At 41.7% G+C, this 22,500-nt stretch overlaps 1 protein-coding gene across 1 annotated transcript in view; it reads right to left on the bottom strand.

The window, feature by feature from the left end:
• The window catches only part of RELCH (RAB11 binding and LisH domain, coiled-coil and HEAT repeat containing), a gene marked incomplete in the record, with an annotated part of 1,574,926 nt that overhangs the window by 459,991 nt on the left and 1,092,435 nt on the right, over positions 1-22,500 (bottom strand). The window contains 1 exon segment of the mRNA XM_044065183.1: positions 16,644-16,692. Within this exon segment, the coding sequence (XP_043921118.1) occupies positions 16,644-16,692 (49 nt within the window).

The following is a 22,500-nucleotide window of genomic DNA, read 5'->3' as shown; positions in this document are numbered from 1 at the left end:
TAGTGACCATAATGTCACTTGCGTCATATCTGGTTTTGTTCACTTGTTCTAAAAAAGCCCAAGAGTCTTTACAAATTTGGCTTTCATTACACAATATTTTCTTCAGCTCATGGTCTAAAAATTGTGTGCAAGCAGTGGTAATGGAGTGTCTTCCATCCACTAAGGGTCTCATAGGTGGATCTGATAGGTTCTTGTGGATTTTGGGAATACCAAAGAACACTGTTATCCTTGGGGTAATGATGTTAAGATAGTTATGTAAAGAAAGGTCTATTCTTCTTTCTAGAAATATGTCAATGAGTTGGCTGTAGATTTTCCTATATGCTGCATTTAATTCATTAAGGGAAACTTCCGTGTAATTTCCTGTGTCTAACATAGCCAACATTTTGTCACTGTATGTGGAAGAGTCCATGATTACATCCCCTCCCCCTTTGTCAGGTTTCATAACCCTGACGTCATGTTCTTGCAGTTCCAACAAACAATTATGTTCACTTTGGTTCATGTTGTAAAGTGTTTGAGCTGGCCTGTATTTGCTCTTATTTAAATTATACAGATCTAGTTCACAAACTTTTTCATACATTGCTAGTTTCGGGTGCAAAGCGGGGGTGTAGGTAGAACTGATCTTAAACATGCTGCCTTCACTGACATTAGTTTGGGATCTAGTACCATGTAGTAAGGTCAAATTCAACTTTCTTAAATAAAGTTTCAGATCTAACATAGTGTCTACAACATTAAATCTCTTACCAGGTACAAAAGACATTCCCTTAGACAATAAATCAGCTGTAGTTTCATTTATACATAAAGTAGAATAATTGTGTACTGAAAAGTCTTTTTGGTGGTTAAAAACCACTGTATAGATACCTGCTTTTTGAATAGAGTCCACTGGTGTTGGGGTGCTTACATTAATGAAGGAGTCATTAACATTAACATGGAGACCAGAAGGCACTGGTGGAGATGCTAAGCTCTCCAGTTTCTGTTCTTTGGCCTGGCCCCCTGAAAAACCTGTGGTTGGTAGCCGCCCTGTGAATGCTGCCTATTATTGTAATGGCTTTTGTTCCTAATTCTTTCACTTCTCCTGAGTTCTGGGAATTCAGCATCATAGTTTAAAATCACATAGTCAGTCTCTTCAAATCTACATTCATCATTGCCAGTTACTTTAGGAGGGTGTGGTAATTGTTTGTCACTTTCCCCTCGTGGGGCTTTAAATTTTTTGTATGAACCAGGAGGTTTAGGGTAGGTCATACTATTAGCATAATCCTGTACATCCCTGTCCAGCTTGTTCAGTTTACCAGCTTTCAGTTTTGTTATGTGCTGGTCAATGCTAGTGTAAATCCTGTAATGTTCACATTTCATGTTGCTATACTCATGATCCTCAGGGATGGCAGAGTCTAGAATTGCAAGGTCTTTGAATAACAGTTCCAGTTCACTGTTGTTATGTTTAATTAAAAGCTCGAGCCCACATTTATAAATAAAGTTAACTAATTCAGTGTACAAAACAGAGTCATGCTGTAAACCAGTAGGAAAGAGCCCGACGCTTAAACCTTTGGGAACCGCTTTTATTTATTTAGTTTGTTTTGCTGCTTCTGTTTTTTGAGATATCTGCTGTCTCCACCATATGATTTATCAACCCCAGCACTGGCATTTGAAAAGACAAAGGATGTTGGTGCTAGTATCAGAGAGACTTTAGATACCAATGTTTCTTTCACATGTGGAGTCTTGTGAGGGGTTTCATGAGAATCACAGATGCCATGAGACCCAAAATCCTGAGGTACTCTTGCATGGTGACCAAAGCCTGAGTGGAAAACATTAGAAATAAAATCTAGATATAGATCTTTTTTTCCTGTGGAGAAAAAGCTCTTTGAACAGAGGTGTTTAGCTGACACCCCAGAAATACAATCCTGTGTGTAGGTGTCAAGAAGACATTTGAATGTTGTCTTGGAATTCCAGCTTCTGTAAGAGATCTTTCATCCAAGTGAGAGATTCCTACCACTTCGAAAAAGACTCTGCAAAGATAAGCAAGTTAACTAAGTATGGATAAATGTGGATACCCTGTAGTCTGCAATGAGCTATAACTGGAGCTAGACATTTTGTGAACACTCTTTGTGCAGTGGACAGTCCAAAGGGTAAGGCAGAGGACTGATAATGTGATCCAGCCACACAAAACATTAAGAAATGCGTGAAGTCTGGATAAACAGGTAAGTGGTGATAAGTATCTTTTAAATCACGTGTCATCAGGAAACTTGAATGAGGAAGAAGAGGTAGCAGGTTGTGAAATGGCATCATTCTGAACTCGGACACTATCACAAACAAGATTTAGGAAAGAAAGATCCTGAACTGGACTCCAAGCATTTTCTTTCGTTGTCACTAAAAACATCATTGAATAAAAACCCTTTCCCAGCTTGGAAAGAGGAACTGGGTTTATCACTCCCTGAGTCAGCATGGGATGAAGGACAGGCTGTAATAGTAGTCTTGTCTGATGGACGAGGGATTACCCCAAGGAAAGGAGGAATTTCCTCCCACTGCCATCTGTAACACTGATGAATCATCTTCAGACCTGAAGAGAAAAGTGGAGCTTCAGATGTTCTGCAAGAGAAATGGGGCTGCCAGGGTAGTAGTGGTGGTTGGGGGGGGGGGGAGGGATAAGGCCCCTTAAATAGTCATTCTGGCTTGTTGGACTGTCCTTGATTTTGGGAGATTCAAGAATTCACTTGGGAACACTCTTGCTATTTCTTCTTAAATGTCTGTTTACCTGCATTTTGTTGAGTCTATTTATATTGTTTTTTGTCAAAACTGAATTGAGGGGTTTGAGAATCGATTAGAAATTTTGAAAATGAAGGGCTGAAAAATCTTAGAGATTCCCTGTATAAGCTTACCTTTTTCATCACAGTTGGTCACCTCTGCATCAGAGAGGGCAAACACTAACTCTCTATCCAATGGAGAATTTGAAATTTCACTTTCACATAATCTGGGAGGCCGTGGGAACACAGCCAGGCCAACATCCTCAAAAACAGTACCAGTGTCCATAGCCCTGGAAGTAGCAACTGAGTCATACACACTAAACAATGAGTAATGACTTGTACAACAGAAAAAAAAAAAACTAAATTTTTCAAAGCAATCACAAGAAGAAAGTGCAGACAAAACATTCCTCATACGTTCACAATTAGAATAAACCTTAAGATATCAGCCTAACAATTCAAAATTCTGAAAATTACAGTAGCAGAAGCATACACTTTTTTCCCATACTTATAAACTTCACATCCTTATTAGAAAGAGTAGGATTGGAAATGAATTAACTAAAAGTTTAACAGAAGTAGGATTAACTAAAGCTACAGCTGCTGTGACAGGTTTGGGAAGAGTGTATAAAAACATAAATGACTGAGGAACTTTATACAATCAGTCTTTTTAGGGGCAGCTGCTGACCATCAGGAAAACTGCAGGAAGTGACACATCCTCCAAAGCTGACAGAACTGAGGAATGGGTGAAGGTTCTGGTAATTCCTTCTGCAGCAGCTCATACTATTTTCTGAGGGACTGAGAAACCTCAGTTTTCCACCAAGGAAAAGACTGGCACACACTGGAAATAGTCTCAGAGAAAATGCTTACAGGGGAATCAGAAACTGAGTTCTCCTCGGAGTCTGAATCACAAATCTGAGGAGAAACCATGCATCTGTCCCTTCATCTTCCTGTCTGGATTCAGAATCTTGAATCTCTTCAGGAAAAGAGGCATCCCTCTTGTTTTTAACAGAAGCTACTTTATAAGAAGGATCAATTGCCTGAATTAAACTCTGAGCCAGATCAAGGAAACTACTCCTGTTCAAGAAAATTTCAAGAGGAGTGGATACATGCTTAGTTCTGTTTCTTTTTTCAGGAAAAAAACACACACAAAAAACAGTAAAACCACTTTTAAACACTCTGCCAATCACAAAATGTGAAATAAATTCGCCACAGGAAAAAAATGTTTTTAAATACTTTAAGCAAATTTTAAACTGATAGGGAAAAAAAGTGTGTTCCTGTTTTAAAAGTACAATACAGTCTCATGACACTCCATTAAAACACAAACTCCTAACTTTAAAATAACTTCCCTGAACAGGAAAGTGTTACTACACAAACAATTTTTAAAATGGAAGGTTTCATCCCCAAAGGGAACGTATTTACTCAGCAAAAGAACAGAACAAGCAGACTGTCAAGCCTCGAAAGCCTCAATGGAGCTTACTGTTCGGCAGCAGGAAAGCTCTGAAGGGCTTGGCACTCAAACCTGTCTTACTACTCAGCTCAGCTTGAGCTGCCTTACTGGGCTAGTGGAAAGTGTCCTGAAGCTTTGGAAGCTGGCTGGCTGTTATATCCATGGCAGGATATAACCCATACAGCTAAGGCTACTGCAGGTTTGATCAATATGAACATCTAGAGAATACTGAAATAATTGTTGTGTTTGACACACTGAAGATGTACAGTGGTTTCTTGCAATTTTGCAGTTCTGGAATGCAGTGACACGTGTTCAGCTTCAGGTAGTAAACCTATCCATGATTGCAATCATTGAGTTTGGGTGCAAATTTTACTTCCTTCTGACTATGATTTGAATTAACAAAGTACCACCAAGAATGAAATAAAAAATTAATGACCTAAACTTTCCTACCCAATTACTCTAATCCACTGCAACATCACAGAATTTACTGTACCTCAGCTGTGGAAGCAGAGCACAGTATTTCCACTACACAAAGGGAACAGTCAACTGTTCAAGTTGCTGAGATCCAAAATTGTTCTTCAGTCCCCCGTTTTCTTTGGCACTAAAAAAAACCTTGAGTAAGTTCTGGATTCTTAGTAATTTTTCTTGTGAGAAGAGCAATTCTTTCTTGTTTTAATAAATAAGTTCATTTTGTATCTGCAATTGTAATGATTCACTTGGCATAGGTTCATAGGCAAGTACTAGGCTAACGGCCCTGAAGCCAATGCAAGCCTAGCCCAATAGTGTTCCCAGTCATCTGGCTTACCAGACGTTAGTTCCCTGTGCCCCTATCTAGCAATGCGACTGAAGTGATTCCCCGGGGTGAATTTCCTATTAACCATCCACTCATCAAGATTTCTCTTGAAGAGGGCCAGTGAGGTGCTCTGCTTGACGTGAATGGGAAGTTTATTTCAGAGTATTGGAAGTGTCTGGGTTAGGAACCTATCCCTCCAGCAGGTTCTGTTTAATGTGGTAAGGTTGAGGTCTTTGGAACAAGTAGCACGGAGGGATTGGGATTTTTTTAGATGAAGCATGACTAGCAAAACTGACACAGACATGGCTCTGTATGTCAAGCAGAGACTGCCTCTAAGTAGGCAATATGAGACAGAGTAAAGTTTAAGTTTAAGTCTATAAGGCACATGTTGAAGTCCTAAGATCCTCTGAGTGAGAAACTTCTGTGGCCTTTCCAGTTGTTGGAGGTGTCTAGTGAAGTACATGCTAAATGGGGCATTGTACTCTATAATGGGTCTGATGAGGATCGAGTAGAGAGAGATAATGACTTTTTTTTTCCTGGATGAGAAACCTTTTGTGATGAGATGTGTCACGTAGAGGCACTTCCTAACTACAGTGGCGATGTGGCTGTCTGTAGATCCCTTTTAACACCTTCAGAGTTAAGTGGGTTCCCTTCGATAGGGTAGTTTGTAGGCACCGTATTTTTCCTGAGGGGAATGACTATGCAGTTTTTGGCATTGAGCCTAAGGCCACGGTTTTGGCACCAGTCGTTGGTTTCCGTTGGGCCTTTTTGTAGGATGCCCACATCCGTTTGAGAATCAATAATAGCTCCCAGTTTGCAGTCATCCGCAAATTTGGTTAACCAGAGTCCCTTGGTGTTGGCTTAAACTTCAGAGAATTAGATACCAAATAGGAGAGGACTCGGAACCAATCCCTGTGGGACTCCACTTGTAACTGCCCGGTAGTCAGTTTGGAGCCAGCTACTTTCACCATGTGGGTTCTGTCACTGAGCCAGTTGGCAACCCATCCAATGATGTACAGGTTAATGCCCACATTAGTGAGCTTATCAATGATTCCAGAGTGTGGGATGGTTGTCAAAGGCTTTGGCTAGATCGAGGTAGGCTGTGTGGATACAGCCTTGCCTTCATCCACTGCTCTGGTGACCGCTTCGAAGAAGTCTATCAGATTGAGCAGACATGATCTGCCATTCACAAACCCAAACTGCGTGGGGTCCAGGGTTTGAAGGTTCCCTATATCCTTATTTATAAGATCCGTAATAATACGTTCCATAGCCTTACAGATCAGGCTCATCAAGCTGATGGGGCAGTAGTCGCACCCCTTTGTGGAGTGAGATGACTGTAGCAGTGCACCACTCAGTGGGGATAAAGCCAAAACTGAGGCTGTAGTTAAACAGTGCACTCGGGTGTAGTGCCAGTTCTTTTTGTAAATCGTGTAGGACACAACCCGGTATATTATCTGGTCCCATGGAAACTGTATTCTTAGCTTTGGTCAGTGCGGTTTCTACTTGTGCAGTCGTGATAATAGGCAGTTGGTATTCCACGGGTATGTGGATGGGCCCCCTTTGGGGGGGGGGGGTGACGGGAGTAAAGTTCACACTAAACCTGTCTGCCAAGATATTGGCAATATCAGTTGGTTCAGTATATATGGTGCTGTAGCTCAGTAAATCTGCATATTATTATGCAGATTCTTGACATAACCAAAGAATGCCTTGTGGTTGTCCTTAGTATCTGTAGCAATTTTGCTTTCGTAACTAGTTTTGGTGGATTTGATGAAGCATCTCAGTCTTTTACTAAGCTTTTCAAGGGAATTTTTCCATTCATCAGACTTTACACCCCTTTTCTGCAACAGTTTTTCCTTCTGTTGTAGAGTTTGTTAATGTCAGCGTCCACCAGATTGGCTTACCTTTTTTTTAGAGGACTGTTTGGTATGGCCCTATCTATGAAATTGTGCAATGTAAGTGCTCATAAAGTGCCTTGCTGTATGATTCAGCAGCCATACTCCCATTCCCCATTTCTATGGATGACGTGAAGCTTGCCACTTAGCACAAAATTAGCTTTGGAGAAGTTTTTCACTGTGGTTTCCTTTTTCGGGGGTAGGGGCGGGATTTGGATATCAATGGTGATTAACTTGTGGTCGAATCAGAGCAGGGAGGGGTTTATCAAAGGAGGAGAGCAGCAGTCTAGGTCAAGAATGTTGTTTCCCCAGTGGGGGTGAGGAAGAGATGGTCCAAGGCATTGGAGTTGATGAATTCCAGGAAACGGGCAAAAGGGTTGGAGTAGGAGTAGTTGTTCCAACTAATGGAGGGGTAGTTAAAGTCTCCCAGAATAAGGGAATTAGGTTGGACTTTGATGTTTTCCAGAGTGTCCAGGAATGCAGAGGGGGAGTTCTGGGACATTGTAGGGGATCTGTAGCAGGCTACAACATGGACTGCAATTCTGTCCAGTGATAACTGTACCTGAAGTATTTCTGATGTGTTATGTTGGGCAACAAGTCTGGAGGTGTGTATCTTTTATGAAGATGGATACACCTCCGCCTTTGGGGGTTCGGTCATCACATCCCTTAAGGCTATGGTTCAGATTTGGGGCCGAAAGTTGTGATATGCATTGTAACTTGGTAGCACAGGGGTACTCTCAGCAGCCTTGGACCAGGTCTCTGTTACTGCACAGATGTCAATGTTCTCCAGTTTGAGGAGTGTCTCGAGCGAGTGCATTTTGAGGTTTAGACTTCTAGCATTGAGTAGCATAACCCTTAGGATGCGTTTACTAGCAAATGTTATGGTGGTAAATTTGTCTTCAGGGCATTGCCTAAAAAAGGTACTATAGGGGTGGCAAGGGCCTTGGCCGATATCCGGAATCCCAGGGGTGACAGATACAGGCCGTCTCTGGCAAAGCATCGAGGTCAGTCTATCATGTCATCCCAAGCAGACGATCCCCTTAGAATGACACCAGAAATTATGTGGCGAATCCTGGCATCCGACAGACAGCTGACCATGACTTTCTCCTTATTCAGCCTAGTGAGTGGGCCTTACAACTGAGTCACCTATGACTAATGTGTTTGGTACAGTGTTCTGCCTTAGGGGCTTGGCTTAGCTTGAGTGGCACACTGGTTGTGAGGGATATGTGCATTGTGGGTTATGCTTGGATGGGATGGTTGCTTGCATTTGTGCCTTAGAGGTCTCTGTTGCTATGTGATAGTGGTGGTGTGCTAACGGGGGGCTATATGTTGTTTGTGATGTGATGTGTGTGTTGACCTTCTCCTCCTGACTGGCTGACTCAGTCTTGGATTGAGAGAGTGAAGCCTCAAGTTTGGCTATGTACTTGCATCTCACACAAGTGGCTGTGTTTGGAGGTAGGTGGAGAGGGTTGTCTGTGTACGAGGCAATTGCTGCATTGCCTCAGGATGCCCAGGTTCAGCAGGTTAACGAGGAGAAAGCATCAGAAACCGGCTTCTGGACATGCCTGGAAAAGTTATCAGCTTTTTAAGTACAGAGTTATTTATGCTTAGATTAAGTACTGAAGCTTTTTGTTTCCTTTATGGAAAGTTAGTGCTAGTGGCAGTGGGTGAACTTGCAATAAATGCTACAAGACGTTCTGAGCAAGTGCTGGATTTAAGGTCTAATTTGAGTGCTCAGAGATGAAGGTTTACAAGGTCTAAGGCAAAAACTGAAGAGCAGAACTTTGGGCACCAGTAATGGTTTTACCTTAGCTAAGCAATGCTGCGCGTTGCACAAACACAGTTTTTTTAAACAGAAAGATGAAAAGGATATAAATAGCCCAAAATGGCCAATAAAAATACATTTTCTGAGCTGAAACCACTCCTTTAGCGACAGATATACTGCTCAGAGCTTCCACTCCCACTGATAAGCAGAGAAGCTTCCCTCCATCTCAGTAACGCTTGGCTTGGAGACATGTGGTTTTACAAGTTCTGGATTCTATCTAGTCTTGTGGGACCTCTTGGATGACTTTTTTTCTAGCAGCTTTTGTATTAGAATTTCTGCTTCTTCCCTCTGATTGGGTGGATCATCAAGGATTTCCTTCAGATTGGAGGTGGAAGGGAAAAGGGTATTATATAGCCTCTGGAAATATTCCTCTGCACCCAAGTCTCTTTTATGTCTAGCCAGGCTCTCTGTTGGAGGGATAATTGACCCCCAATTGCCTCCGGATGCGGACAATCGGGCTTCCTTTCAGGAGCACTGGTAAGGTCTTCCCAAGAAAGAATCTCTGGATCCATATTTTGCGAGCCTCCTCTGCCACAGGGGCAGCGTCAACCACTGGAGTTCATCCCTCTGCCCCAGGGGGAACTTTCTCTACACATGTCCTGGAAAAGATCCTGGGATTTCCTGAACTACATCTTCCAACCACCTCACTGATTCCTTAAAAATGATCTCATAGGGTCGAAAAACATACGCCCACTGCAGACATGGTCTTCCATATTTCTCACACCTGGATAATTTGCTCTTCTCTTTGGGACCAAACAAAGACATGCCATCAAAAGTAGAACTGACAAAGACTTGAAGGGCTCTGCAAAACCACATAAGCACATCCAGGCATGTCTCCTGATGGAAATGCCTGAACCCAATGCCCTTGAGGTTCCTTTGGCTACGTGTGAAATGAGCCTCATGGATGAATTCAAAATAGATTGCACGGTAGCCAACTGAGAAGTCACGGATGATTGGACCTCTGCAGAAAAGGATCCTCAGAGGGTATTTGACAGCTCCTTAATCAAATTCCTCTGTAACCTTGCAAAATGTGCCAAATAATTCAGTGACCTTAAGGATGAAGCTTAGATACGCTTTCCAAACCTGTCCAGTGGCTTAGACTTCCTGTTAAGAGGATGAACAGTGGAACTCTCTTAGGAAAGTTCCTTTGCAGTGGCTGCCGCCAAGATCATGGCATCAACAGCCACCCTTTTATCGTAAAACCGCTTATATGAAGGTGGTGCCACAATCTTTTCCGGTCTCCTGGGTATGGGTTTACCTGTGCCAGGTTCCTTCCATGCTTGATGAGAGACCAATTTAATAAGCTGGTCGGCAGGCAGAGTAACCCAGGAGGCAGACAAGCCAGTATCGAAAGCCTCTAGGAATACAGACCCCTCCGATGAAGGGTTGCTGGGTTTCCAACCACCTCTCTGTTTTAAGATCTCAAGGAAGTTTCCAGATGAGACATCTTCAGAAAGTGATCGTGGAGACCTTTCACCTTCATTGAAGTCCGTACCCTCCATGACTGACTCTTGAGGAGAGTCCAAGTGCTTCTTCTTGCACTTCCTTAATGGGATGCTCTGGGGAGGTATCGGTAGAAACTGCAATACCTACCCTGCTGGGAAGCCTGGAGGTCTCAGACTGGGTGTCCCTGTGGTAAAGAGTAATGGCTCCATGTGCAGAGACATCAAGATAGAAGATTGAAGATTCGAGGGGTTTAGATTTGTCCAGTCTGACGGGGCAGAAAAAAACCCTCTTCACAACCTTGAAGGCTGATCGTTCTGGAGAAAGAGAAGACCTCAGCTCCAAAAAGACAAGCTTCTGGGCTGCTGTCGTCCCTAGCTCCGAAAGCAATCTCCCAAAGTGGAAGCCAGAGCCTAGCTATCCAGTGCAGAGGCTCTGAGATGCAGAGATGGCTCAGACAACTTCAGAGTCGACTCCAGCACCTCGGATCTGACAGGGAAGCTATGGTTCTGACAGCCCTGCTATCTTCGGATCCGAGCCAGACAGAGCCAGAAGGCTCAAACCCAGGAACTCTGAAATACCTGAAGGAATCAGAGGAGGAATTTGAAGTGGGGGTGTATTCAAAGTATGGACATCCTGACCAGAGGGGGTAGGGGCCAATAAGACATCTGTCTGACTCTGCACCGAGAGGATCTTCCGCACCACTCTCTCCACAACTTCCTCCGTGAAATACAGAGGAGACCTAGATCGGTGAAGCTCCAAAAAGGACACTCAGGGTAAAATTACGGGTGAACATCTTAATGTTAGGGAATTACAGTGGCAGATAAGATTAAATGCTACAGTTCATCCTGGGTTACATGAATCCTGTTCTTTGCATCCCATTTTAAAAATAAGACATGAAGTTAAGTAATTAAAATGTGTTTTAAGTGACTTACTATGTTTTACAATATTATATATGGTTTTATAAAGTGTTTCACATTTTGTATGCATTTTTAGAAACATGTTAATATATAGACATGTGATGTGTTTTTTAATAAGTAATTGGTGCTCTCATTATATAAATTAGTGCTAGATTTTAATAATTTAGTTCTGATGAAGTTCTACTGAACCAGGAAAAAAAGCATTTATAGGTTCATAGGTTGGTACTAGGCTATCGGCCATAGGGCCTACACAAGCTTAGTCATAACAATTCCTTCGCTATTTCTTCCCACAGTATTTACTTCGCAGGACCCCTGTCTAGCAGGGAGACTGACGTGATCCCCGCCTGTCTAGCAGGGAGACTGACGTGATCCCCGGGGTGAATTCCTATCTCCCATCCAATTATCAAGGTTACTTTTGAAGAGGGCCAAAGAGGTGCTCTGCTTGACATGTATGGGCAGTCTATTTCAGAGTCTGGGGAGTCTCTGGGTTAGGAACCTATCCCTCCAGCATGTTTTGTTCATTGTGGTGACAAGGTTTAGATCCCTGGAGCATGCGTCTCTGAGGGATTGGGATTTCTTTAAGTGTAGCATGTCCAACAGCTCTGGGTTTGACATGGCCTTGTACGTTAAGCAGAGATTGCCTCCGAGTAGACGATATGCGAGAGTATAGCTGGAGTTTTTTTTTTTTAGACGGTCAGCATCGGGCATCTGTTTTAGGCCTGTGATTCTTTTAGTGAGGTATTTCTGCAGCCTTTCCAGTTGTTGCAGATGCCTTGAAAGATGCATACCAAACGGGGCGTTGTATTCTATAATGGGTCTAATGAGGGATGAGTACAGTGGGACAATGACCTCATTTTTTCTGGATGAAAAACCTTAGTGATGAGGTATGCCACATAGAAGGATTTCCTGACTGTTGTGGCGATGTGGTTATTGAAGGTTTGCCCACTGTCCACCTGTGTCCCTAAGTCTCTTGTCACACTTTCGGTGTTTAGTGTACTGCCACCTATGTGATAATTCACGGGTACATGTTTTTTCCCCAAAGGGGATAACTACACATTTCTTGGCATTGAGCTTGAGCCCACGGCTCTGGCACCAAGCATGTGTTTCTGTAAGGCCCTTTTGTAGAATATCCACATCATTTGGGGATTCAATAATGGCTCCCAGTTTGCAGTCATCTGCGAACTTTGTTATCCAGAGTCCCTTAGTGTTGGCCTGTACTTCAGAGAAGTAGATGCCAAACAAGAGCGGTCCCAGGACTGAACCCTGAGGTACTCCACTTGTCACTTGTCTGGAGCTGGATTTGGAGTCGGCTACTTTTACAGTGTGGATTCGGTCAGTAAGCCAGTTGGCAACCCATCGAGTGACATAGGGATTAATGCCCAGCTTAGTAAGTTTATCTATGATTCCAGAGTGGGGGACGGTGTCGAAGGCCTTGGCGAGGTCCAGATAGGCTGTGTGGACCACCTTACCCCTGCCCACGGCACTGGAGACTGATTCGAGGAAGTCAATCAGGTTCAGGAGACAAGATCGGCCCTTCACAAACCCAAACTGCATGGGGTCCAGTGTTTGAAGGATGCCAATGTCTTTGTTTATAAGTTCCATGACAATACATTCCATGGCCTTGAAGATCAGGCTCGTCAGACTGATGGGGCGGTAGTTCTCGGGATCCAAGGTGTATTCTCCCCTTGTGGAGTGGGATAACTGCAGCTGTGTGCCACTCAGTGGGCATGAATTCTGAGGTGAGGCTATGACTAAACATGACACTCAGGTGAGGTGCCAGTTCATTTTGTAGTTCATCTAATACACAGCCTGGGATGTCGGCTGGTCCCATGGATGCTGTATTCTTAGAATTGGAGAGTGCGTTTTTTTACCTGTGTGGCCGTTATTACCTGAATTTTGCAATCTTTCAGTACTGAGATGGGCCCTTTAGGAGGTGAGAGGGGGGGGGTGAAGTTTGCATTGAATCGATCTGCCAGGATATCCGCAATATCCTTGGGATAAGTATATTTAATGCCATTCTGTTGTAGCTCAGAGCAGATCTGAGCACTGTCAGTTAGATTCTTGACATAGCTATATAATGCCTTGTGGTTGTCTTTGGAATTTTTGGCAATTTTATTTTCGTAACTAGCTTTGGAGAATTTTATGAGGGATCTCAGATTCTTACTGAGGCTGGTAAGGGAGTTTTTTTCATCCTGAGATTTTCCTCTTTTCTGCAACAGTTTCTTCCTTTTGTTGTAAAGTTTGTTTATGGCAAGGGACCACCAGATTGGCTTCCTTTTTTTGGAGAAGAGCGTCTTGGTTCTATTGGGGATGGCACGATTCATGCACGAGTGGATGTGCTCATACAGTGCCTTAGTGTAGGATTCAGCAGTCGAACTTTCAGCTCCTGTCTGCATGGGTGTCATGAAGTTTGTCACTTCTGACTTGAGTAGCATTAAGTTGGCTTTGGAGAAGTTTTTTATGGAAGTTTCCTTACTGGAGGGGTGGGGTGGGATGTGATGTCAAGGGTGATTAGCTTATAGTCAGACCTGACCAACAAGGGGGTGAACATAGGTGTGGAGCACTGATTTCCCATGTTGGTAATGAACAGGTCTAGGATACTGGAGCCCCTGGTGGGACTAAGGATTAGTTGATCCAGGGTGTTGGAATTTATGAATTCCAAGAACTGTTGGGCAAAGGTGTTGGTACATGAGTAGTTTTCCCAGTTAATGGCAGGGTAGTTGAAATCACCCAGTATTACGGTGTTTGGTTATAGCTTAATATTTTCCAGTATGTTTAGAAAGGTGTAGTGAGAATCTTGGGGCATGGTGGGGGATCTGTAGCAAGCTAAAATTTGGATTGCAATCTTACCTAGTGTTAGTTGCACCTGGAGAATTTCAGACGCATTGTGTTGGGCAACTAGCCTGGTGTGCATATTCTTGGTGAATATGGAAATATGGACATCCCTCCACCTTTAATGTTTCGGTCCTGGTTTGGTGACTGAAAAGTGTGGTAAGAGTTGTAGCCTGGTATTGCAGGGGTGCTCTCTGGAGCCTTGAACCAGATCTCAGTTACTGCACAGATATCGATGTTCTCCATTTTTAGGAGTACCTCAAGAGAGTGCATTTTGAGGTTTAGACTTCTAGCATTGAGTAGCATTACCTTCAGATTTTGCATGGTTAAATAAAGCTCTTGACAAGTAGTTTTAAGTTTGGTTTTCTATCCCTGTCTGCTGTGGTCTAGGCAGTGTTCCTGTGTTTTAAGTGTATGGGCACCCTTGAAGGCATTTGATCAAAGGACGGTAAACATTTAGCCCTGGAAAGAGAAAGTTGGCTCAGGAAGTGGGATCCAATAGCTTTTTTGTCGGATCCAAGGTAGTCGGGTCCATCAATTTTTTTCTTTTTCGGACTGGAGGGTGAGGTAGCATCCAGTTTATATATTTTCCTGGATGGCTCTACAACCGGGGTGAATGATGCAGATAGTTTCAGAGATGAAGTTTTCAACTGTTTACTTTTACTTTTGGGAGCTTGATCTCCAGATATTGCCTCTACAAAAGCAGAAAGTAGTAAGCCTTTCAAAATAAGCTTATTCTTTCTTTCTACAAGCGCCCTAGGATTGAACCCATGACAGATGGAACAATCCTCTTGAAAATGTAAAAGCCCAAGAGAGTAAACAAACAATGTGGGCATCTGACACTGGTAGTTTGTATCACACAACACACTTTTTAAAACTAGCAGGGCCTTTTTCTGCCACAATACTGGCAACTATCAAAGAGAAAATGAAATAAGAACATTTTTTTTTTAAGACAGAGGGTAGGAAGAAACACTACCAGGAAGTGTAGAAATGAATGAAATCACTAACAATAATAATTTAAGTAGTACACACTGTACGATAATTAAAGAGAAAGGTAAGGGACAAGAAACATATGAAAATTATAGAGAATTAGAAGATAATACTAATAACTTATCTGAAAAAGCTCAAGAGCTAGGCCAACCACATACTTCGCGGAAAGCGGCAAACAAGATCTGAGGAAACTTGGGGTTGGTGCATTACAGGTAAGGGAGAAGCTCGGAAGTTTTGGCTGTCATGAGCTTTAGTAATGGCCGAGTTGGAGCAGAGGATCAGATCTGAACCCATAAGTTGAGGATAGAATGAAAATTGACAGTATCAGACCTGTCAGTTATGCCATGTATCTGGGAATACAACTTAACTAAGACTTAAAATTTAAACACCATATCCAGAATATCATCACAAAAACAGATCAACATCTACACAGCCAATCATTTTCTAATAAATGATTCAAGAAACAGTGGCTTCTGCAATCCTGCTATCAAAACTTCTCTAGAAACGTCATATTCTCACTAATACTTTATGACCCTATTAAACAGACATCAATGTACCTAGCATAAAAAGCTACATTTGCCTCTGATCTGCCTAGAAGCATAGAAATCACAGCTGTCCCTTAGAATGCTTCAAAAGCCAGAATTTCCAGATAATTTAAATGTGGTCAGTTCACTACAGCACTATATTAGGACAACAAATACCCTGGCGATAAACTGCAACACTGCAAAGCTTTTGAGTAGAAAGAGTCCTGTACTCAAAAGCGTTGCAGTGTTGCAGTTTATTGAATACATTTACTACTTTGCGAGACAATCTGTCTTTTTGGTTTATTGTTCTTCTATTACATAAAAAAAAACATAAGGCAAGATAACCTGATCATGAAACTAAGTTAACAAATCTATCTTCTGAAGATTGCTTTGATATGAAGTGTTTAGCTGTGATCTGGGTCTCCAAGTGTCTAGCTTTAAACAACAATTTCTATCAAATTATAGCCAGGTCTGGTCATTTGTCCCCAAAACAAGACATTGACATCAATAAAAAAGGTTTGTGTAATGTTTTCCAACTTCCCAATAAAATAAGGAAAGTCAAAAGTTCATTCTTCCTTTCAATCATTTGCCAATTACCCACTTAATTCAATGCAGAGTGTTAGGGGAGCTGGATCCTATCCAGGCACTCAGTGGGCAAAAGACAGAATCCTGAACAGAGCAAAAGAAAGTCACTTGCAAGATGCACTCACACACCCACACTCATGGTGTGCACACCTATGGATAACATGGAGGAATGCCAATTCACCTACAGCACAAGTGAAACAACCCTTGGCACTTGCTGAAAAACCATGCAGAGATGTGCAAACTCCATTCAGACAATATCCAAGCTGAGAAATGAACCGTAGAAGCAAGTACTGTAAGACAGCAGCAGTAACCGTTGCATCACTGTGCTACCCAGCAACAGTTCAAGAGAATGTAAAAAATAAAATGCACATATATGCAGGGGTCAGAAGAGAATATCTAGGCAGCAATGGCTTTCAACGTTCTTAAGACCTAAGGTCTTAAAACCTTTGTTATGAGCAACTTATTTTTTTATCCGGAGAAAGCTGAGCTGAGGCAGATCGAACAACCTTGTACAGCAATGAAATGTAAGACTAAGTCAACCTACCCACTTCAAAGACCTACTGTTTACAAGGAATTACGAAGCATAGTCAGCTGCTCTACATCTAGTTTGTTCTGGGATTTGCAAAACAGGGCAATTCATGCAAAGTCTGTTAGACTCACCAATGTTCTCTTCAGATAGTCTCAGAATTTCCTGGAACTGAGGCTTTACCTAAAAACAACAAAAAAATGCCAAAATGAGAGTAACAGAGGCCACCAGAGAAAGCACAACAGCAACCTAGCTTATGATCATTTGCAATACATTCTCTACATGTCCCTAATTTGCAGACTTAAGACAGAGTAGCAGTAAAATCTATTTACTGATCAGATAAGTGAAATGATCCAAGAAAACCATTCATCAAGAAGACACATGCTTCTCTGTGTTTGCATAGGTGGGGGAAAAGGGGAATCTTAGTACATTAAAGTGTAAGAAACATCACTAATTAGAGGCATGGCTTAAGTATATCTACCCATGCCTTGTGTAAAGAACAGATGTGTACAAGGTACTTACCATAAAAGCATATTGCCACTGTAATATTAAATCTCAGCAAATGAGTTTACACTCCAGATGTGCCTTCTTTCCTGTCCAGTGTTCTCATCAGCTGTGATCATACCGCCATGAAGGCCAACATTAGATTTATGCCAGCATTATATGGAGCCTTGAAGAGTGAGCAGCTGCCTTCTGTTCCTAATATAGAACTATGATAACAAGTCACTGCTCTAAGCACAGCAGACTATTATTACAACAGAAATGCTCTTTCAGAAACATTTCACTGTTACTCATATTACTGCTAGCATCACCATCAGTATTGTCATATCATCCAAAAAAGAAAATGTGCTGGAGACCATGAATACCAAAGAGGAAAAACTGCCATTATTAGAATCATAAGTGAAGAGAAGAAATTGCATTACTTAATTATCCCTCTCACTACATCAAAGGAAAGAGTTTGCCCCCCCCCCCTTTTTAACCCTTCTAAATCTCCAGAGTTACCTACAAAACTTCATATTTCTTAGACAATCTTAGTCCAGTGAAGGTGCAGACACAGGTCCCTACTGTTTCAGTGTGACTCGGTGCAATACATTGAATACTACCTTGCAAAGATTTTATAACCAAAAGAAGGCAACATCAACATGGTCTGAATTAGGTGCAGCTCTGGCAAACCCAGAATGATTAAACTGTGCTAAAATGTTATGATTATCCACCAGTAAAGCCTTTGGATCAGACATGATCACAGAGAAATACCAAGACAGCAAAAAAGGGGTTTAAAGTGTTTTCTTTTGATAGCAATGAAGTCAGTGAGGAGAACTTTGGAACTTTTAGCACCTTCACAAGAATAAGAGCAGGAACTGGAGGATTTACTTTTTTCTAAGCCTGATGCTGCCTTCTTTGTAGACCATTTTGGGGGGGTTTACCACTTTATTTTCCTCTTTTTTCATCTAACCCAATTACCCATTTTTTTTAAATACAGGAGATAAAACACATTTACTTGTGTTATATAAAGGTGGTGACCACCTATCCAAAATAAATAAAGTGTAATAATTTATTAACAACTAATTGGACGTACATGAAGAAAAACAATAAATGGTTGCAAGCCAATCTGCAGTTGAAAGGAAGATGTGAAGCACTGAGGTCATTGAAAGGAAAGAAAGAAGGTTTCTAGCTATACAGGTTACATATAAATGTGCCAATCAAAATTCCACATAACAATGACATAAGGCAAGTGCAGGCCTTTTTGGGGATAATAGCACAGCGCTGATGAAAATGAAAACTCTGTCCTGGAAGGAAGAACACATACGACAGACAAACCATATTTTTGATTAATAAATATTACAGTGAACCTCCACAAAAGAAATCACCAGTTACTGAAAGATGAAAAACAGCAGGGCTACAAGAGCAGTTGAGAAAAATGGACTTGGCAATTACAGCCTACTCAAAAACGGACTTGGCAATTACAGCCTACTCTTGTTTCTTAGGGAAGAGGAACTAGGCAAGCACGGTACTTGTAAAGCTCAAAGGTGAATGAGGTAAGCAGAAGCCCATTGTTATGCAAGAAAAGTCCTTCATATTCACAGCTGAACCCATAAGAAAAGGGAAACAATACTACATCTACATCATAACAAGGGTCTAGAAACAAAAAACAGTGGAAAACCAAGACCAAGGAGTCTGGCTTCCATTTATTTCTGGAAAATGTTGCAAATTCTTATTAATTTATGTTTTTCCTTTTGCTTAATGAGTTTGTCTTACTGGGTTTATTCAAAAACATATTTTCAGCTAAGGCCCAAGGTGAAAAGATCCATCACATCACAAACATTTTTAAACTAAAAGTCAGTAATACACATGAACAGACATTAATGCACATTAAGATGCACATACATCTGCTTATTAGATTACTTTGAAATGAAAAAGAGGCAATATTACAATATAAAAGATATTTATACATTAGCAGATGTTGAACATTGAGCATTTGAAGAAATGTATTAGTGGGTTTGTCAGATAAAAGATGATGTGTTTAGTGCTTATACATTCAAAGAAATGGAGATGAGGGAAGGAAATAGCTGGAGCAGAAAATTTTAATATTGTAGTTAACAGGTAGGGTTATAAAGCAGGTTAGAGACAATTATTTATATGGCTATGATAAGGTTTATATTAGAAGTTTAGAGGTGAGGGTGAGAAGAGTCACAAAATAACAGAAAGAGCTGGGAAATGCTAGTAGAACAATTAAAGTACTGGCGAAGACTGGTTTTGGGACATATGATTCAAAAAGAAGAAAAATGGTTTGAAAATATGGCAAGCACAAGATAACAGTGGCATTTATCCTGGAAATGTAGAGGACCAGATCCAGTGATTCGATGGGTGAAATTTTAGTTGCGTTTTAAATGAATCTGCATTCAGAATGGATTTCAGCGGAAGTGGGATATGGTTCCACTACACTATTTGAATACAGCGAGTCACCTGCAGTATTCACAGGATCATAGGAAGTTACTAGGCTATTGGCACTGAGGACCTTACAAGCCTAGCCTAGAATTTAGCCCATGTTCCAACATGTCAGCACCCTATGCCACTGTCCAGCAGGGACAAAGCTGGAATCCCAGGGGTGTATTTTCTGTTCCTCGTCCAGTTATCCAGGTTGCACTTAAAAAGGTTTAATGAGGTACTCTGCTTTACATGGAGAGGGAGTCTATTCCACAAAAGGGGGAGTCTCTGGGACACAAATCTGTCCGGCCAACAAGTCCTATTGATGTCACAGACCAGGTTGAGGTTTCGCGTGGGGGTTACTCAAGTGGAGCTTGACTTGCGGATATTCAGCAGACCCAGAGCAGGGTCTGAGATTGTTTTGTATGCCAGACCGAGGTCACCTCTGAGGAGTCTGTAGGAGACTGAGTAGAGGGACAGGGCTTTTAGCCTATCTGTGTAGGGTAGATGTTTGAGGCCCTGGATTCTTTTGGTGAGGAATCTCTGTGGTCTCTCCAGCTGTTGCATGTGCTTTGTGAGGTACATGCCGAAAGGGGCACTGTATTCAATAATAAGTATTATAAGGGAAGAATACAAGGATGAGATACCCTTACTAACGAGGTGGGTCATGTAGAAAGCTTTCCATACAACGGAGGCAATATGGTGGTCAAAAGTCAGTTTGCTATCAACCTAGGTTCCCAACTCCCTCACAACTGACTGCATGCTTCATGCCTTGTTATCAATGTGATAATCTGTGGGGACATCATTCTCCCCAAAAAGGATGATGATGCATTTTTTGGCATTCAGTTTGAGGCCATGTTTCTGACACCAGTCATTTGTTTGGGTGTGACCCTCTTGGAGGATGTCCACAACACTAGAGGAATTGATGACAAAGGAGTGAAGTTTTCTCTGAACTTGTCTGCCAGCACATTGGCTGTATCTACAGGGTTTGTGTATGTGGTATCCTTATCCACCTTCTGAGCAGATCTGGGTGCTTCCCTTGAGACTACAGACATATGTGAAGAAAGCCTTACAATTGTCTTTAGTAGTTGTGGCCAGTTTGGACTCTAAGTTTGCTTTGGAGGATTTCACTAGTGCTATTATTTGCTTGTTCAGGCTAAGGAGAGATTGCTTCCAATTATACATCTGCTCCTTCTTAATCCTGGATAGCAATTTTTCCTTTTATTATGGAGTTTATTTATTGTAGATGTCCACCAGACAGGTTTACTTTTCCTTGAGGATGATGACTTCATCCTGTCTGGTATTCCTGATTCCATGCAGCTATATAAATGCTCATACAGTACCTTTGGTGCAAGTTTGGACATATGCGCTAGTTTCTGTGGGGGGGGGGGCTGTGAAGGTGTTTATAACTTCCCTCAGAAGGCTGTAATCAGCTTTGGAGAAGTTGTTTTTTGTCTGACCCTAGGTGGTGGGGTCAGGGGAGATGGTGACTTCGAAACTGACTGATTTGTTGTCAGATCTTACCAGAGATGATGACACTATAGGGATGCTGCAGCGGTTACTCATGTTGGTTAATACCAAGTCCAACATATTTTCACCTCTTGTGGAGGTGTCAACCAACTGGTCCAAGGCATTTGCATTGACAAAATCAAGGAATCTCTGGGCATTTGTGTTTTGGCATGAGTATTTCTTCCAGTCTATGGTTGCATAGTTAAAGTCACCCAGGATCAGGGTAAAGGGTTGAATCTTGATAGATTCGAAGAGGTCCAGATAGGTGGAGTTGGCACCTTGAGTCAGAGTTGGAGACCTCTAGCTAGCTATGATTTGAATAGGGGTATTGTCAATAGTTAATTGCACCTAGAGAATTTCCTGTGCATCATACTGTCTGACCAGCCTAGAGGTGTGTATGTCTTTTATACATATATTGCAACTCTCCCTCCTTTTGTTTTGCTGCCCATGGCTTGGGGTCTGAATTGGTTATAGTGGTTTTTATCTACAGAGTAAAAGTGTTACTGGGGAAGTAGTTTTGTATTAAGCTGTTAAGGGCTGGGTAATTTTCTGGCTTACAGAGAAATCAGAGTATTGCACTTAGCTGAGAAAGAACAAGGTGATGTGTAGTCCTAACAAGTTTATTTCTCTGAGGGTTAGGCAGTGGTGTGTTCTACTGTTGTAGTTTACTGCAAAATTGGCTATTTTATTATAACACTGCTCATGATTAGACAGCTATGACATTTGAAAGTAAAGACTGGGGCAGCATACAGGAGAGATGGCAGTACATCTTCAGGCTGTATCAGTGAGGTAGATTTTTACTCTGAACAATGTACCTAGTTTTTGATGATTTTTTAACATGATAAATGGTGGTAAAATTTCAACTGGTTATTACTTACTTATTTTATTCTGAATTTGTTAACCAATTTAAAGCACAGATCCCACCGCATCCATTTCAGTTTCAGCCCGGGAAAACACTACTGGCACATGACATTATATAAAGAATGAATGACAAAATACACTACATACATATATTATATAGAAAATAAACATCTTAGCCTGCTTGAGAATACAAAAGAAATAGATAACTGACATTACATACAGAATGACTGAAAAAACACAAGACATACATGTACTATAGAGTGCCATCACAGCTGGCAAGCTGAAAGAATCACAATCAAGAATAGTGTCAAAGCAAGGTATGTAAACAGAAGGGAATGAAGAAATTAAGTTATATGACCAGACAGATAGCAGTTGCATTTTCCTAGTCTTGAAATGTGCTTTTAATTGTGGACAGACAATGGGTAAGAGGAATGACCTTTAAGAAAATAAAGGAGAGATTCCCAGAGTTTAGGACCAAAGACTGAGATAGCACAGTCTGTGCTGCAAAGCCTGGTTGGGTGGGGGGTGTCTAAGGTTGTATGTTGGTGCATCTCTGAACAGTCTGGAAGCTAGTGGAGGGAAGGTGTAATTCCTGATAAGTTTAGAGAGTTCAGAGGCAAGTACAAGTCAACATGTTGTTTCACGGGTAGCCCAGTCTGGAAGCTAGTGGAGGAGTGTAATTTGAATAGTTAGAGT

Source organism: Protopterus annectens, chromosome 3.part0 (assembly GCF_019279795.1).
Source record: "Protopterus annectens isolate FY-2018-M chromosome 3.part0, PAN1.0, whole genome shotgun sequence".
Taxonomy (NCBI): domain Eukaryota; kingdom Metazoa; phylum Chordata; order Ceratodontiformes; family Protopteridae; genus Protopterus; species Protopterus annectens.
This window is presented reverse-complemented; position numbering and strand designations above follow the sequence as displayed.